This window comes from Panthera onca, chromosome B1, assembly GCF_046562875.1.
Source record: "Panthera onca isolate mPanOnc1 chromosome B1, mPanOnc1 haplotype 2, whole genome shotgun sequence".
NCBI classification, from domain to species: Eukaryota; Metazoa; Chordata; class Mammalia; order Carnivora; family Felidae; genus Panthera; species Panthera onca.
Genome location: NC_138342.1, coordinates 21565636 through 21581838, shown reverse-complemented (window position 1 = coordinate 21581838; position 16203 = coordinate 21565636). Strand labels below are relative to the sequence as shown.

Below are 16203 nucleotides of genomic sequence, written 5' to 3'. Positions count from 1 at the left end.
TTCTGGGGAGGGGAGACAATTTGATTTCTAGAGTTACCACACTATAATATTCAAGATATCTAGTTATGAACAAAAAATTTACTAGGCATGCAAAGAAATAAGAAAGTATAACTCAAGGGGACTAAGAGTACACTTACCATGACAAGCACTGAGTAATGTATGGAAAGTTGAATCACTATTGTACCCCTGAAACTAACATGACACTGTATGCTAACTATACTGGAATTAAAATTAGAAAAAAAAAAAAAAAAAGGTAAGTATAGCCCATTCACATGAAAACAAGAGATTAACAGAAACTATTCCTGAGGAAGCCCAGACACTAGACTTACTAGACAAAACTTTAGATCAACTGTCTCCCTATCTGACCTGGTCCCTAAGTCTCCTGTCTCACCTACTACCAGGTTATGTTTTGCTCACTGTCACCAGTCACACCGGCCATCTGGTTCTTTCAAACCATCAAGCAGGTTCCCGTCTTAGGCCTTTAAACATGCTATGTATTCCCTCTGGAATGTTCTTCTCCTACTTCATTGCACAGCTCACTCTGCATATTCTGGTCTCTGTTCATATTCTACCTCCTCAGAAGTACTTTTCCTGATCACCTTACCTAAAGGTGACCTTACCTAAAGCCTTACGTTTACTTAAAGGCAAAGCCCTTTACCTAAAGCCACACCCTCCGTCACCTCCCTATCAATTTCTGTTTCCCTTCATGGTTCACATCACATTCTCTGAAATTATTTTCATTGGTTATTTATTTACTTGCTTGTTGTCTCCCTCACTAGAATGTAAGCTTCTTGACAGTAGGTACTTTTTACTGCAGATCACCCACCCTAGAATAGAAGAGGGAGCCAGAGCAGGACTGTGTAAGTATTAAATGAATAAATGAAAACAAGTTATAGAAGATGAACGAAAAGTAAAAACAAGAGAAGCTTATATAATTCCTATGAAAACTCTCTTCAGCTCAGAAATTTTGCCTACCAGTTGTTTAGCAAATCTGCTACAGAAAGTCTGTCCACCGACAAGGCCTCAAATGAGGTCAGTGGCGGAGGTGTCCTTAAGATTTTAAAGTAATCCTATTTGGGGCAGCAGTGGAACGGATAACATAAAAATGCTGCTTAGTATTGCCTTGAGGAAAGAATAAAGGGAAAACAGACTGACTAGTCTTTGTCTCTTCTTGTTCTGCAACTTTGGACTCAATGCCCAGAGAAGAGAGCTCTCTCTGATTCTGGCAAGGTTTTAAAATTACCTGAAAGAAAAAATTATTCTGAAGAATGACGTTTATGAGCGGCTGTAGGGTCACCCCATTTAGTATTAAACTATTTTTATTCTGAATGAAAATCTTTCTAGAACCTATTCTACACATCCACTTTTTCAACATATCAGCCCCTTTGTTTTCTTCCAAAAGCCACTCTAATGTACACGATAACATTTTCTGAGGCAATAGGGCACGGTGATGAAGAAGACTGAAGTCAAAGAGCTTCGGATTGAAAGCCTGGCTTTGCCCCTCCCCGGCGGAGCAAATGGACACTCTGTGCCTCAGCTTCTTCATCTAGAAATAGGGATAACACTAGTCCCTGCCTTGGCAGGTTACGCCTTGTAAGGACCAAGCGGATTGCCGCACGTAATGCGTTTAGCACACTGCCTGGTACACAGTCCTGCCTGCAAAACGTTAGCTGCCACCGCCCTGACTGCCGTCACGGCTATTATTACGGCCATTTGTTTTTTGGTGTCTCAAGCGCCTAATAAAAGTCTTAAATTATTATAGTACATACTATAACTACGTACATACACGTGCACCGTAACTTTTTAAAAAGTCACAAGGTTACTGGCTTTTACATAAGATGGTCCCCGGCAGATTTTCTGGAGCGCTCTTATGTGCTGGTTATTATAGTTCTTCTATTTTCCTTTGTGAAGCCTCTGATTGCCGTTCTGCTGTTGTTAATTTTTCCCATCTGTGTCGGCCTCTTTCTATGCTTCCACTTTTGTAGGGGGGCATAAACACCAGTAAACCAAGCTTGTTAGGCATGTGTGTTAAGTAAAAGCTCTCCTAGGCATGGAGAGAGCAGGAATTTGACTCCGTGGACACCTCTTTTGGCTCTTCAGAGGTATTTTTCCCCTGGTTTCCTGATTCTTGGATAAACATAAAAAGTTATCTGAAATTTAAGTTTCTGAAGAGGCAGAGGTAATAAACATAAGTAAATGCTCAAATTAAGAATCCTCTCTAATTTAGTTCAAATAAAGACTCACTAACCTCCTACTACAGCTAGGTATTGAGGAAATACAGATGAATGATATGGCCTTCCACCTTAAGAAGCCTGCAATCTAGAGGGGAAGATAAAGCATAAACAAATAATGTCGTGACAATAAAATAGATACCAAAGGCTTTCACACTGGATACTATGGGAGCTAAAAAAAAAAAAAAGGGACCATAACCAAACCCGAGGAGTCAGGGAAAGCTTCCTGAAAAGGATCATGCCTGAGCTGAGCCCTGCACGTTGCTTTGAGAGAGTTGGCAGGGGTGCACGTGCACGTGTGAGGTAATCGTTTGGTATTGCTATGATAAAAGACAGTGAGACAGGAAAAGGTGAAATCCAAAGCAACGAGTCAGACTGAATACAGGCCCGGGTCAAAAGAGGTCCTCGTACACCAGGCTAAGAGGCTTGGACATCACTTGTGAAGAGATGGGAAGCCATTAAGAAAACTTTCAGGGGAGAGGTGTCTCGGCGGCTCAGGCAATCGAGCGTCCGACTCTTGATTTCATTTCAGTAAAGATCTCATGGTTGTGAGATCGGGCTCTGAGCTGGGTGTGGAGCCTGCTTAAGATTCTCGCTCTCCCTTTGCCCCTTCCCCCTTCTCCGTTTCTCAGAAAAGACAACTTGAAGGAAAAAAAGCAATTTTTAGATTTTCCTTTTCGATGTGTAACTCAGGCAGCACTGTGAAAGACAAGGCAAAGCTAGAAAACACTGGAAGAAGAGAGACCGGTTAGGTATCTGTTGCAATTAATAAGCCAGAGATGGAAAAGCCTGGATAAAGGCAAGGCGGCAGTTATGGTGAGGAAGACAGGGAGAGCGAGGTCCCAGATGCATGTTGAAGATAAAACCGGCTGGCCCTGGTGACTTACCACAGGAGAGGGATGCGAGGCTGAGAGGAGTCAGGGTTTAGGCCTTGAATTACTGGTTAGATGAGAGCACAGTGAGTTGTGAGAGAAGTAGCACAGCTTTTTTGTTGTTGGTCTTTATTTTGTTGGTCTTTGTTTGTTTTATTTTTGTATTTTATTTTATTCTTTTTTGAATAGTGGGTATTGGAACAGAAATGAATGCCTTTAAGTTGAGATATGTTAAGCCTGAGTTAATTACTATAGAGGTCAGAACTGTAGATAAAAATTTTAGAGTAATGAATAAATAGAGCCGACAAAGCAGGTACATGGGAACATGTATGAAAAGAAGGGCAGCCGAACAAGGGTAGGGTGGGACACTGGAGAACACTGGTGCTTACAGAGGGGCAGGGGAGGATGGCCCGTGAAAGAACCCGCGAGATCACTCTGACAGGTGCGTGGAGAGAACAGTGCCATGAAAGCCAAGCACGGCTTTCACACGGAGAGATCAACAAAAAAGCTCAACACGCCGGTAACAGCTGCATTTTTTGAGCACTCACTGCATATCAGTCACTGTGACGTTTTAGACATTGTGTCTCATTTGATCCATGGGCCCTAGAGGATGCGTCTGAAGTTCAGCGAAGCCATGGAACTTACCAAGGTCATAGGGCGAGCTGGCGGGACTGGGATCTGAACCCAGGTCGGCTGGGTTACAAAGCCCATGTTCTTAATTCTGCTGGGGTAACAGAACTTCTCCACGATGCAACCTAATATTATTGTAATAAGGAATGCTCTAGATTGCTTTTCCAAAAAGCAGATCTTAAAAACTATCCCATAATCTCAGAGGGATATTTAATATCTGATGAGATCATAATACATTTGATCACTTTACACAGTTAAAATAGATTATTTGGCTGATGTATTTCTTCAAGATCTTTTTATTTCATAAATACCACCCTTGTCAAATTAGAAGAACAATAAAGTGTAACACAAGGCAATACACTCAACCGATTTGAGCTCTGCTGCAGGGAAGTCAGAAGGAAGGTCCTGGATGGACCCAGTCAGTGTCCCCCGGAGGAAAATGAAACACCCTGGACCTGAGTGCACTTAGTTGCCTCGCAGACACTACTACCGGTCTGAAGGAAAACCAGGGAGGATGTACAGAATTTAACACAAACCTACCACAAACATACAAAAGTTAATTAAAAGAGCTATTCCATACAAGGTTTATTTTAGATAATGAATAAGTATCCATCTAAAGATAGTGTCACATTTTGTTATAAAAGCTGTAATTTCCCTATTTCCCACTAGAGGAAGCAATAGCATTACTCTTACCATTTGGTGGATAAAATACTGCATATTCTTCTAGTCCTAGTTTTCCTGTAAGAAAAAAACAAACAAACCATAGAAGGTTTCAATATGATTAAATAAAATAAATCTTTAAAAATTAACTTATTTTGTGGATGTACTAATAATGCAATTTTAAAAGGCACAGTACGATCTCCTTTAACTTCATTTTAGGAAATGGAATTACTTTGAAAATACACCACTAATCTTTTGATATTAGCAAATCCTTTCATCAGTTAAAGTCAATAATACAAATTTAAGTGTGAGGCAATTGATACAAAATAATTAAAAGAACAAATGCTTTCAAGTGCCTAAGCATTTAAGAAGAGAAGCATCTATTTAGAAGCATAGAATTGTTTTGCTAACTATAAATAATTCTAATCTGTTCATTAAAGTAAGTCCTAAGCTTTGCAGCGCCTCATTAGTTTTACATTCTTATGGAATGTGCTGAAAAGTTAAAAAGTAAATGTCTTAAACCATATAGTGGTAATATTTTCTGAATCCTAAAACAGTTCATGTGGTCCAAGAATGAGGCTAAATATTGGAAAGCAGAATTGTTTCAGAAAATGAAAGTATATTCGCTATAATCAAATGTTTGAAGTAGTTTTTAAAAAAATATAGCTTTCCCTTAACTTTTAAGGTTCTGAGGTCTCCCCCCCTCCACCTTCCATTGAATATCTTTAGATAGCCTTTATCTTGACAGTTTTTTCTAATACCTTTCGTTGACTTTTCTATTGAAAAGTCTCATGCATTCTTGCACTTGGCTTTAAGGTAAGGTTTTTAGTTAAAAAATTTTTTTGCTCTTCTTGTTGGGGGTGGTGGCAGAGAGGGGACAAATAAGAAGAATGAGCAGTTTAGGTTAGGGTGGAGACAACAAGCACTGAGCTTGTGAGTAAGGAGAATGGAATAATGAAAGGTAGATGAGAGAGAGAGAGAGAGAGAGAGAGAGAGAGAAAGTGCGAGAAAGAGAGACAGAGAGACAGAGAGAGGGAGATGATAGACAGTACTAGCTGGGTACTAAATATGAGGCTAGGTGCAAACCCTTGTAAATTCCTAAGTGATAAGAGACTAGGAGAATCTTTTGTTCTATGGGGATGACTCTGGTGGACTCCTGGATGGGGACTGGTCACCAGAAAGACCAAGTCATGATTAGAACCCTGGAATTTTCAGCCCCATCTCCCATTTTCCACAGAGGGGACAGGAGCTGGAAATGGAGTTAGTAATTGATCATACCTATGTGAGAAACCCTCCATAAAATCCCAAGTAGTCAGGGGTTCAGAGAGCTTGCAGGTGGGTGAACATATCAATATTGGGAGGCTGACACACCCCAACTCCATGGGGACAGAAGCTCCTATGCTCAGGACCCTCCTAGACCTCGCCGTATGTATGTCTTCATCTGGCTGTTCATCTGTATCCTTTATCACATCCTTTAATAAACTGGTAGATGTACATTTCCTTGAGTTATGTGAGCTGCTCTAGCAAATTAATTGAACCCAAGAAGCAGGTTGTTGGAACCTCTAATCTATAGCTGGTTGGTCAGAGGCACAGGTGATAAACGGGGTTTTGACTGTCATCAGAAGAGTGTGTGTGTGTGTATGTGTGTGAGGGGTATGGCAGTCTCATGGGACTGAGCCCTTAGTCTGTGGGATCTGAGGCTGTCTCTGGGTACACAGTGCAGAACTGAGTTAAATTGTAGGATGCCCAGGTGGTGTCGGAGACTTGTTTCTTGTTTTAGGGAAAATTCCCATATATTTGGTGTCGGAAGTGGAGTGTTTTATATGAGTAGTAAATGATACACATGGTAGAGAAACACAGTAGGAAAGAACTGGATTTTTCCCTACACAGGAAGGAAAAATAAGTTTTTCTGATACAGTAAGATATAGCCTAGTTCCTCAAGGACCTATGATTTCGTGGGAGAGGAGTGGGAATCCTTCCACATGTAGGGAATATATACAGGCCAGAATAAATATGGTAACGTGGGATAATCAGGGAATCAAAGTGAGCTGGGTTAAGACAAAATTGACTGATAGAGGGCCTTAAAATCTTGGCTGAGTTTAGAAGTGAACCCATTGAATAAGTTCTACAGTCAGCTTTTTAGCAAATGATGTTAAAGAAACAAACAAGCAGACCAAAGGTTTCTATAAGCTCAGTTTAGAAGCAGTGGAATTAAGAGAGCCCCCCTGTTTGGGGAGGGGGAGCCTGATCCCAGCCAGGTAATGTAGGCTCATCCTAGGGCAGGGGTTACAGCAATCAGGCAGACAGTCAGACTTAGGAGATATGGGAGAAAGAGTTTATTTCTTTATGGGAACAGAGCATGATCACACACAATAGGGTTATAAGCTTTCAGTGATTGGTGTTCACCACTTAATAAAAAGGAGAAATTGAGAAAGGCTTCCTGCTGAAATTAGTTCAGCTGTCAGGTAATAGCAGGATATTGAAATAGCAATATCTGGTAGGCAGCTAGTGATAAAGAAGGGAAGAAAGCACCAAAATAGAAATTAGCGTGCTAATAGCTTATAAATTACATCAAATTTTAAGTGCTGGAGAACATTTTGAGAGAAGGAATAGAGAAGTTAAAAAAAGCAGCAGAAGAAGCAAATTCATGTGATAAAGTCGTAGTTAGGGGGGAAAATAAAAGTCAACATATAAGACAAAAACAGCAATAGAGGAGCGAGCAAACAGGAAAGATAAAGGGTTCTTCTGGGAACCACCCGCCTTTGATTGTGCTGAGTTGTTCACCCGTGATTTGAGTAGGAGTTGAAAGCATCTGAGAGGAATTTCATTAACAATAAAAAAATTAACAACACTAATATATGCTATAAAATGTAACAGTCTTGCTATGATTTTGTAAGTCTTAAAAAATACTCCCTTTATGTAACTAAAATTTTACCTCTGATGTATGATTTCGGTGGTGAAGCACTGTTGTACGCAAAATGACCCAACACAGATGTATCCCGGGAGAAACAAAGTAATACCTAGGTACAACAGGGGAAGAAACAAACAATTAAGCACTGTTTTATAACAGGTAATTAATTCATCGCTATTTCCTTCCTAGGAGGCACTGAGGTAGAATCTTTCCAGTTCAGTATTGTGCCTGGAAATGGGAGGAGTGCCCTCTGTTGGTGCACCTGCACTAAGTGTTACAGGGGATGCCAAATGCGATGGCCAAAGTTCACCCAAAGACTTCTCACTATGAGCCCCGTAAATCTTGAACAAGCTACTAACTACCAGTTGATTCTCTTATTCTGTTTTCCATCTGGAAAAGAGAAGTAGCTGGGAGACATTTGACACGATGACAAATGTATAGGAGGACCCTAGGTAACTACGTGGCCCACAGAGCAGCCTGGGAAGTGCAGGAAGCTGGAAGTAGTCTCTGCGGGGATGCAGGAGCAGACAGGTGGGTGTGTCAGGGAAAGCAACTCGTGGGTGTCTAGAAGGGACAGCAGCAGCGGAACGAGAGAGAGCTAAAGAGCTAATACAGGTCAGAAGCTGGTTGTCCTGACCAGCAGGTGCGGTGGGGCAAGTCGGCCTGGAGATGAAAATAGGAAGGGCAGAAAATCAGGATCAACGATGTCCTTAGGAGGGACTGGGTTGCTGAGACCAGCTTGGAACTTGGGGGCAGGAGGTCAATCCTAAGGTGATTAGTGACAGGAAATCTGGGTCCTGGGATTGAAAAGATGCTACTGAGAAAAGAATCGAGAATGACAGGAAAAGGTAGAAGCCCATTTAACAGAACAGGGGCACAAGGTCAGGGTTGGACTAGGAAGCAGGAGCCAATGGAGAAGCTGTGGGTCCAGGACATAAAAAGGGGGCCCAGCTTTAGAAAAAGAATAGATATGGAGATTAAGCATCAGTGAGGACCAATGGCGAAATGTACCAACCATTGCCACTGATTGACTTTTACTGTATTTTAAAAGACTACGCAAGCAATACACGGTTATGGTAAAAATTGTAAATACAGATCATCAAAACAGGAGAAAAAAAAACACCTATAAGCCCATCAGTGTTAATATTCTGATGTATATCTTTCAGACTGCTCTTATACATATATACATACATACATACATTTTTCAAACAATAGTTAGGCATACTGTTCTATAATCTATTTTCTCTCAGTATTATAATAAATATTCCAAGTCCACATTTTTTTTAATGTTGCAGAATATGCCACTATATGAATAAACATAGTTTATCTAGCCTGTCTTTTACTGTTGAACATTTAATTACTTCCACTTTTCCCCAACTATAAACAGTGCTGAAGTAAACTTCCCTATAGCTAAATATTTATGTACACCTTTACTTAAATTCCTAAAACTGAACTAGCTGTCTGGCCAAAGCAATGGGCATTTTAAATCTAAAACTTTTGATACACATTGTCAAACTGCCCTCTAGATAGAGTTTGTCACGTTTTTGTTTTTAATAATACAGCAATAAGACAGTGTACTTTTTCTCTTATTCTCATCAAAACAGGTTATCAGCATCTTATAAGTACAAACAGCATTTTGCTTTAATTACTAATATGGTTGAACATTTTTCCGTTTGCATTTATTTTGTTATTTTCCAGCTCATCATCTTAGTCCATTTTGAAATAGATGTTTTTAAAATTATTGATTTGTTTACATTTTTTGTATATTAACAATTCTGACCTTTGGTCTAATTACATGTTTCAAATGGCTTTGCTCAAAAAATTTATTTTGACACAGAGATGTTCTTTTTTTTGTTTATTTTTGAGAGAGACAGAGTGTGAGTGGGGGAGGAGCAGAGAGAGAGGGAGAAACAGAATCAGAAGCAGGATCTAGGCTCTGAGCTGTCAGCACAGAGCCTGATGTAGGGCTCGAACCCACGAACCATGAGATCATGACCTGAGCCAAAGTCAGACGCTTAACTAACTGAGCCACCCAGGCGCCCCCTGACACAGAGATGTTCTTAATTTTTATGTGCTCAAATCTCCCAAAACTTTAATGCTTAGAAAGTTCCTCCCCACATTTAAAATATTCTCTGTATATTCACCTAGATTATGAAAGTCTTTAGGGTTTTTCATCCAATATTTCTGGTTATTCCCCTCTGGCTATATGTCAGCCTATCTTTTCCAGCCCCTTTGGGGTTAGGTGTGGCCATGTGATTTGCTCTTCAGTCAATGAAATACATATGTGTCACATATGTGTCATTTGAAAATTTCTGAATGAAAGCTTCAAGAACCGGAGCAGTAACCACATTCCTTTTCCCTCTGCATGGCAACCGCCAGTGTTCTAGACAGTGGTTACCCTATCAGCCTAGGCTCTGGAGTGAGGATGACACAGACCTAGGTCCCATCCTATCAGAGGGACATGACCACGAGCAAGAAATCTCAACCTGTGTTGAGATTTTTTGCTTGTATGTTATCACAGTATAACCCAGCGCATCCTGACTCAAACAGGAAATTCTGTCTAGCATTTTTTTAGTGGCTTAAAACAATAAAAATCTATTCTCTCACAGTTCTACTGGACCAGAAATCCAAAATCAAGGTAGAGGCAGGGCCATACTCCTTCCAGAGCTTCTGGGGGAGATTCCCCCCCGCCTCTTCCAGCTTCTGGTGTCTCCAAGTGTTCCTTGGCTTGAAACTGTATAGCTATAATCTCAGCCTCCAAATTCACATATCTTTTATTCTTCTCTCTCCTCTAGGTCTCTCTCTCTCTCTCTCTCTCTCTCTCTGTCTCCCTCTCGTTGAAGTATAGTTGATATACAATGTTGTATTAGTTTCAGAATAGTGATTCCACAATTCTATACATTGAGCAGTGCAACCCTTGCTAAGTATAGTTACCTCCTAACACTATACAAAGTTATTATTTTCTTAACTATATTCCCTATGTTGTATTTTTCATTCTTATGACTTATCTATTTTATAACTTGAAGCTTATGCCTCTTATTCACCTATTTTGCCCATCCCCTCACCCGTCTCTAGTCTGGCAACCACCAGTTTTTTCTCTGTATTTATAAATCTGTTTTTTGGATTGTTCATTTGTTTTGTTTTCTTAGACTCCACATATAAGTGAAATCACATGGCATTTGTCTTTCTCTGTCCGACTCGTTTCACTTGGTATAATACGTTCTGGATTCATTCACGTTGCTGCAAATGGCAAGAGAGATGAATGGATAAAGAAGTTGTGGTATATAAATACAATGGATTACTACTCAGCCATAAAAAAGATTGAAATCTTGCCACTTGCCTAGCATTTTTGATAAATTCATTTTGTGGTAAATGCATTAACCCATTTGGAATTCTGTTTGAAACTGCACCACTCGAGTTGAAATTCTATTCCACTACTTACTAGCTGTGTGACATTGGGCAAGTTACCAGACTTCTTGGTGTTTCAATATCCTCACGTGTAATATGCAGACCCTAAGAATACCTACATCAGAGGCTATTGTGGGATTAATTAATATACATAAAGTGTATAGAAAAGTGCCTAGCACATGGTGAATATTATTAAAATGTTAGCTGCAATTACTATTACCACTACTATTATTTTAATTTTATTCTATACTCTGTATTTTCCCCACTGTATATTTAATTTGGGGCTTGTTTTTATTTTATTTTATTTTATTTTATTTTTTAAAGTTTATTTATTTATGTTTGAGAGAGACAGAGAGAGAGAGAGAGACAGAGCACACGAGTAGGGGAGTGGCAGAGAGACAGGAGAGAGAGAGAATCCCAAGCAGATTACGCACTGCCAGCGCAGAGCCCAATGTGGGGCCTGAACTCACGAACTGCAAGACCATGATCCGAGCTGAAACCAAGAGTTGGAAGCTTAACCGAATGAGCCACCCAGGCACCCCTGGGATTTGTTTTTATTTATATGGCTCACGACTGTCGTGTTTCTTCAACTTTAAATTTTGTTTATCCACATTTCTGGAAAATTCTCAACCATTATCTTTTTGAATGATGCCTTTGCCCCATTCTCTATTCACTTCTACTTGACTCCTATGACACGTAGGACTGAGCTACACTTACTCAACCTGCCATATCTCTTAATTACTTTTATTATGTGCCCCATTCTGAATGACTTCTACAGATGTTATCTTTTAAAAATCAGTTCACTAATTCTTTCCTTCTGTTTCTACAATGTACCAGGCACTGTTCTAGGTGCTTAGTGCTTGGAAAGATGGAGTTACTATCAACTGAAATAGGGAAAGTTGAGTGGAACAATTTTGGGAGTGAGATCAGGGTTCAGTTTTCAACATACCAAATTCGAGATATCTCCAAAAATCTAAGTGGAGGTATTGAATAGGCAGTTGGAGATTGGGAGAGAAGTTTGGACTGAAGATGTAAATTTAGAAGGTATCAACATATACATGATAATGAAAATCACAAGAGAGTTGAACTTGGTGAAATCAGCAAGTGAGTGAGTATAACTAGAAAAAGACGAAGAACTGAGACCTGAGGCACTTTAACATTAAGATATGAAGGAGAAGGGAAGGAACGAGTCTTAGAGATTGAGGAAAACCAAGAGAGGTAGATTTCCCATGATGCTAATAAGGGGGTGTTAGGACCTCTCATTAGCATGGGTCCCTTTGGGTGCTGGGAATTGCTGGGAGGTATAGCATGCTCTAAATAAGGAGGGCAAATCAGGCTGTGATCAGAAAATGTTTCTATGTATGCATTTCTAATAAACTGCCTAATATGATCTCAGAAAAATGGGCCCTGAACTTCTTACTGTTCTAATAATTTGTCATGATTTTCCCCTTGTTCTAAAGAACTATGTGTGTTCTTACCTAATTATGATTTATTTGTAACATTATATTCTCTATCTTTAAAAGGTTTCCCAAATTATATAAGCTTCAGGTTCCCAAAATGCTAGATTTGCCTCTGGTGACCAGTAAAGTAAGAGAAGAACCAGAAAGAGTGTGGTGTCTTAAAAGCCAAGTGAAGACAGGGCACAACTGGGTCACATGCTGTTAAGAGATCAGTTAAGAGGAGGACTGACCACCGGTCATTGGATTTAGTTATTGGGAACCTTCCCAACAGCAGTGTCAGCTCCAAAGGTAGAACATATCTGTTTTTTTTTTTAAAATATATATTTTAAATCAATTAATTTTGAAAGAGAGAGAGAAAGAGCATGAGTAGGGGAGAGGCAGAGAGAGAGAGGGAGACAGAGAATTCCAAGCAGTCTCCGCACTGGCAGCACAGAGTCTGACGCGAGGCTCGAACTCACGAACCGGAAGGTCATGACCTGAGCCGAAACCTAGAGTCGGATGCTTAACCAACTGAGCCACCCAGTGCCGCTGTTTTTTGTTTTTTTTTTTTAAAGTTAACAATGAATTTCAGACATCCTTTCATACCAGTACATATGAACACATTGCTACTTTATATAGAGCTGCTTCATTTTAAGAGCTACCTTGCATTTCATTAGAAGTATAAACCATAATTTATTTAATGGGTTAGTCCCTTATAAAAGAACATTCAAATAATTTTCAATTTTATGCTATTTCTTGCAGTGCCAAAAAAATTTGCCTTTTACTGTGTCATTTCATACACATATGAGTATCTCTGTAGGGCAAATACATAGAAATATAATACATAGAATAGAATTTACAAGAGTAAATAATTTTAATATTTTATTTGATAAATATGCATTTAATTGAATTATTTTATTAGTTCTAATAGCTTTCAGTTAATTCCTTTGAATTTTTATACATCTATACTTGATAATAATTTTATATTCTTTCTGACATCTGTAACTCCAATTTATATGAAAACGTGACAGACCAAAGGTTTTGACCTTTGGGATGCAACAAAGTCAGTCCTAAGGTAGTATGTTGCAATTCAGGCCTATCTGAAGAAGCAAGAAAGGTCCCAAATATACAACCTAACCTTACACCTCAAGGAGGTAGAAAGGAAACAGAAAATAAAGCCTAAACCCAACAGAAGAAGGGAAATAATAAAGATTAGAGCATAAATAAACAATAATAGAAGCAAACAAACAAAAAAACCCCAGTAGAACAGATCAATGAAACTAAGAGCTGGTTTTTTGAAAGAATTAACAAAATTGATAAACCCTTAGCCCGATTTATCAAAGAGAGGACCCAAATAGATAAAACCGATGAAAAAGGAGAGATCACAGCCAATAAAGACCACAGAAATACAAACACTTATAAGAGAATACTATGAAAAATTATATGCCAACAAACTGGGCAATCGGGAAGAAATGGACAAATTCCTAGAAACTCACAAACTACCAAAACTGAAATAGGGAGAAATAAAAAATTTGAACAGACCCATAACCAGCAAAGAAATTGAATCAGTAATCAAAAATCTCCCAACAAACAAGAGTCCTGGGCCAGATGGCTTCCCAGGGAAATTCTACCAGACATTTAAAGAAGAGCTTAATACATATTCTTCTCAAACTGTTCCAGAAAAAATAGAAATGGAAGGAAAACTTCCAAACTCATTCTATGAAGTCAACATTACCTTGATTCCAAACTAGACAAAGACCCCACTAAAAAGGAGAATTACTGGCCAATATTCCTGATGAACATGGATGCAAATATTATCAACAAGATACTAGCAAACTGAATTCAACAGTACACTAAAAGAATTATTCACCGTGATCAATTGGGATTTATTCCTGGGCTGCAGGGCCAGTTCAATATTGGCAAATTAATGAACATGATTTATCACATTAATAAAACAAAGAATAAGAACCATATGATCCTGTCAATAGAGGCAGATAAAGCATTTGAAAAACAGATCATCCATTCTTGATAAAAACCCTCAACAAAGTAGGGCTAGATGGAGCATACCTCAACATTATAAAGGCCATTTATGAAAGACCCATAGCTAATATCATTCTCAATGGGGAAAAACTGAGACCCTTACCCCTATGGTCAGAAACAAGACAAGGATGTCCACGCTCACCATTACTATTTAACATAGTACTGGAAATCTTAGCCTCAGCAATCAGAGAACAAAAAGAAATAAAAGGCATCCAAATCAGCAAGGAAGAAGTTAAACTTTCACTATTTGCAGATAACACGATACTCTAGAAACCTGAAAGAAAGTCCACAAAAAAAAAAAAAACCACGCTAGAATTAATGCATGAATTTAGCCAAGTTGCAGGATATAAAACCAATGTGCAGAAATCTGTTGCATTTCTATATAGCAATAAGAAAATCAAGGAATCTATCCCATTTGCAATTGCACCAAAAACAGATACACAGGAAAAAAACCAACTAGAAAGGTGAAAGATCTGTACTCTGAAAACTATCAAAACTTATAAAAGAAATTGAAGAGGAAACAAAGAAATGGCAAAGTATTCCATGCTCATGGAAGAACATCGTCAAAATGTCTATTCTACCCAAAGCAATCTACACATTTAATGCCATCCTTAGCAAAATGCCACCAGCATTTTTTGCAGAGCTAGAACAGACAATCCTAAAATTTGTATAGAACCACAAAAGACCCCAAATAGCCAAACCAATCCTGAAAAAGAAAAGCAAAACTGGAAGCATCACAATTCTGGATTTCAAGCTATATTACAAAGCTGTAGTCATCAAGACAACATGGTACTAGCACAAAAACAGACACATAGATTAATGGAACAGAATAGAAACCCAGAAATGGACCCAAACTGGATGGCCAATGAATCTTTGACAAAGCAGGGAAGAATATTCAAAGGCAAAAAGATAGTTTCTTCAACAAATGGTGTTGGGAAAATTGTACGGCAACATGCAGAAGAATTAAACTGGACCACTTTCTTACACCATACACAAAAATAAATTCAAAATGGATGAAAGACCTGAATGAGAGACAGGAAACAATCAAAATCCTAGAGGAGAACACGGGCAGCAACCTCTTTGACCTCAGCCGGAGCAACTTCTTACTAGACACATCGCCGAAGGAAGGCAAGGGAGACAGAAGCAAACATGAACTACTGGGACTTCGTCAAGATAATATGCTTCTGCACAGTGAAGGAAATGATCAGCAAAACTAAAAGCCAGCGTACAGAATGGGAGCAGATATTTGCAAATGACATATCTGATAAAGGGTTAGTATCCAAAGTCTATAAAAAACTTACCAAACTCAACACCCCAAAAACAAATAACCCAGTTAAGAAATGGGCAGAAGACATGAATAGACACTTTTCCAAAGAAGACATCCAGATGGCTAACAGACACATGAAAAGATGCTCAACCACACTAATCATCAGGGAAATACAAATCAAAACCATGATGAGATACCACTTCACACCTGTCAGAATGGCTAAAATGAACAACACAGGAAACAACAGGTATTGAGGATCCAGAGAGAGGGGAACCCTTTTGCACTGTTGGTGGGAATGCAAACTGGTACAGCCACTCTTATGAAAAGAAATTGAACAGTATGGAGGTTCCTCAAAAAACTAAAAACAGACCTACCCTACGATCTAGCAATGGCACTATTAGGTATTTACCCGAAGGTTACAAAAATACAGATTTGAAGGGGATACATGCACCCCAATGTTTATAGCAGCATTATCAACAATAGCTAAACTATGAACAGAGCCCAAATGTCCATCAAATGATGAATGGATAAAGAAGATGTGATGTACATATTTACAGTGAAATATTACTCAGCCATCTAAAAGAATGAAATCTTGCCATTTACAATGACATGGATGGAGCTAGAATGTATTATGATAAGCGAAATAAGTCAATGAGAAAGACAAATACCATGTGATTTCATTCATTTGTGGAACTTAAACAAAGCAGATAAACACATGGGAATGGGAAGGAAGAGAGGGAAACAA

General features: G+C 39.0%; 1 protein-coding gene across 3 annotated transcripts in view; it reads right to left on the bottom strand.

Moving 5' to 3' along the window:
- The window catches only part of TBC1D19 (TBC1 domain family member 19), a 144421-nt gene that overhangs the window by 24467 nt on the left and 103751 nt on the right, over window positions 1–16203 (bottom strand). For all 3 annotated transcript variants that reach the window (XM_060655285.3, XM_060655288.3, XM_060655287.3), the window contains 2 exons: window positions 7329–7413; window positions 4427–4471 (listed from right to left, as the gene is read on the bottom strand). In XM_060655285.3, the coding sequence (XP_060511268.1) occupies window positions 4427–4471; window positions 7329–7413 (130 nt within the window). The remainder of the gene's footprint in view (window positions 1–4426; window positions 4472–7328; window positions 7414–16203) is intronic.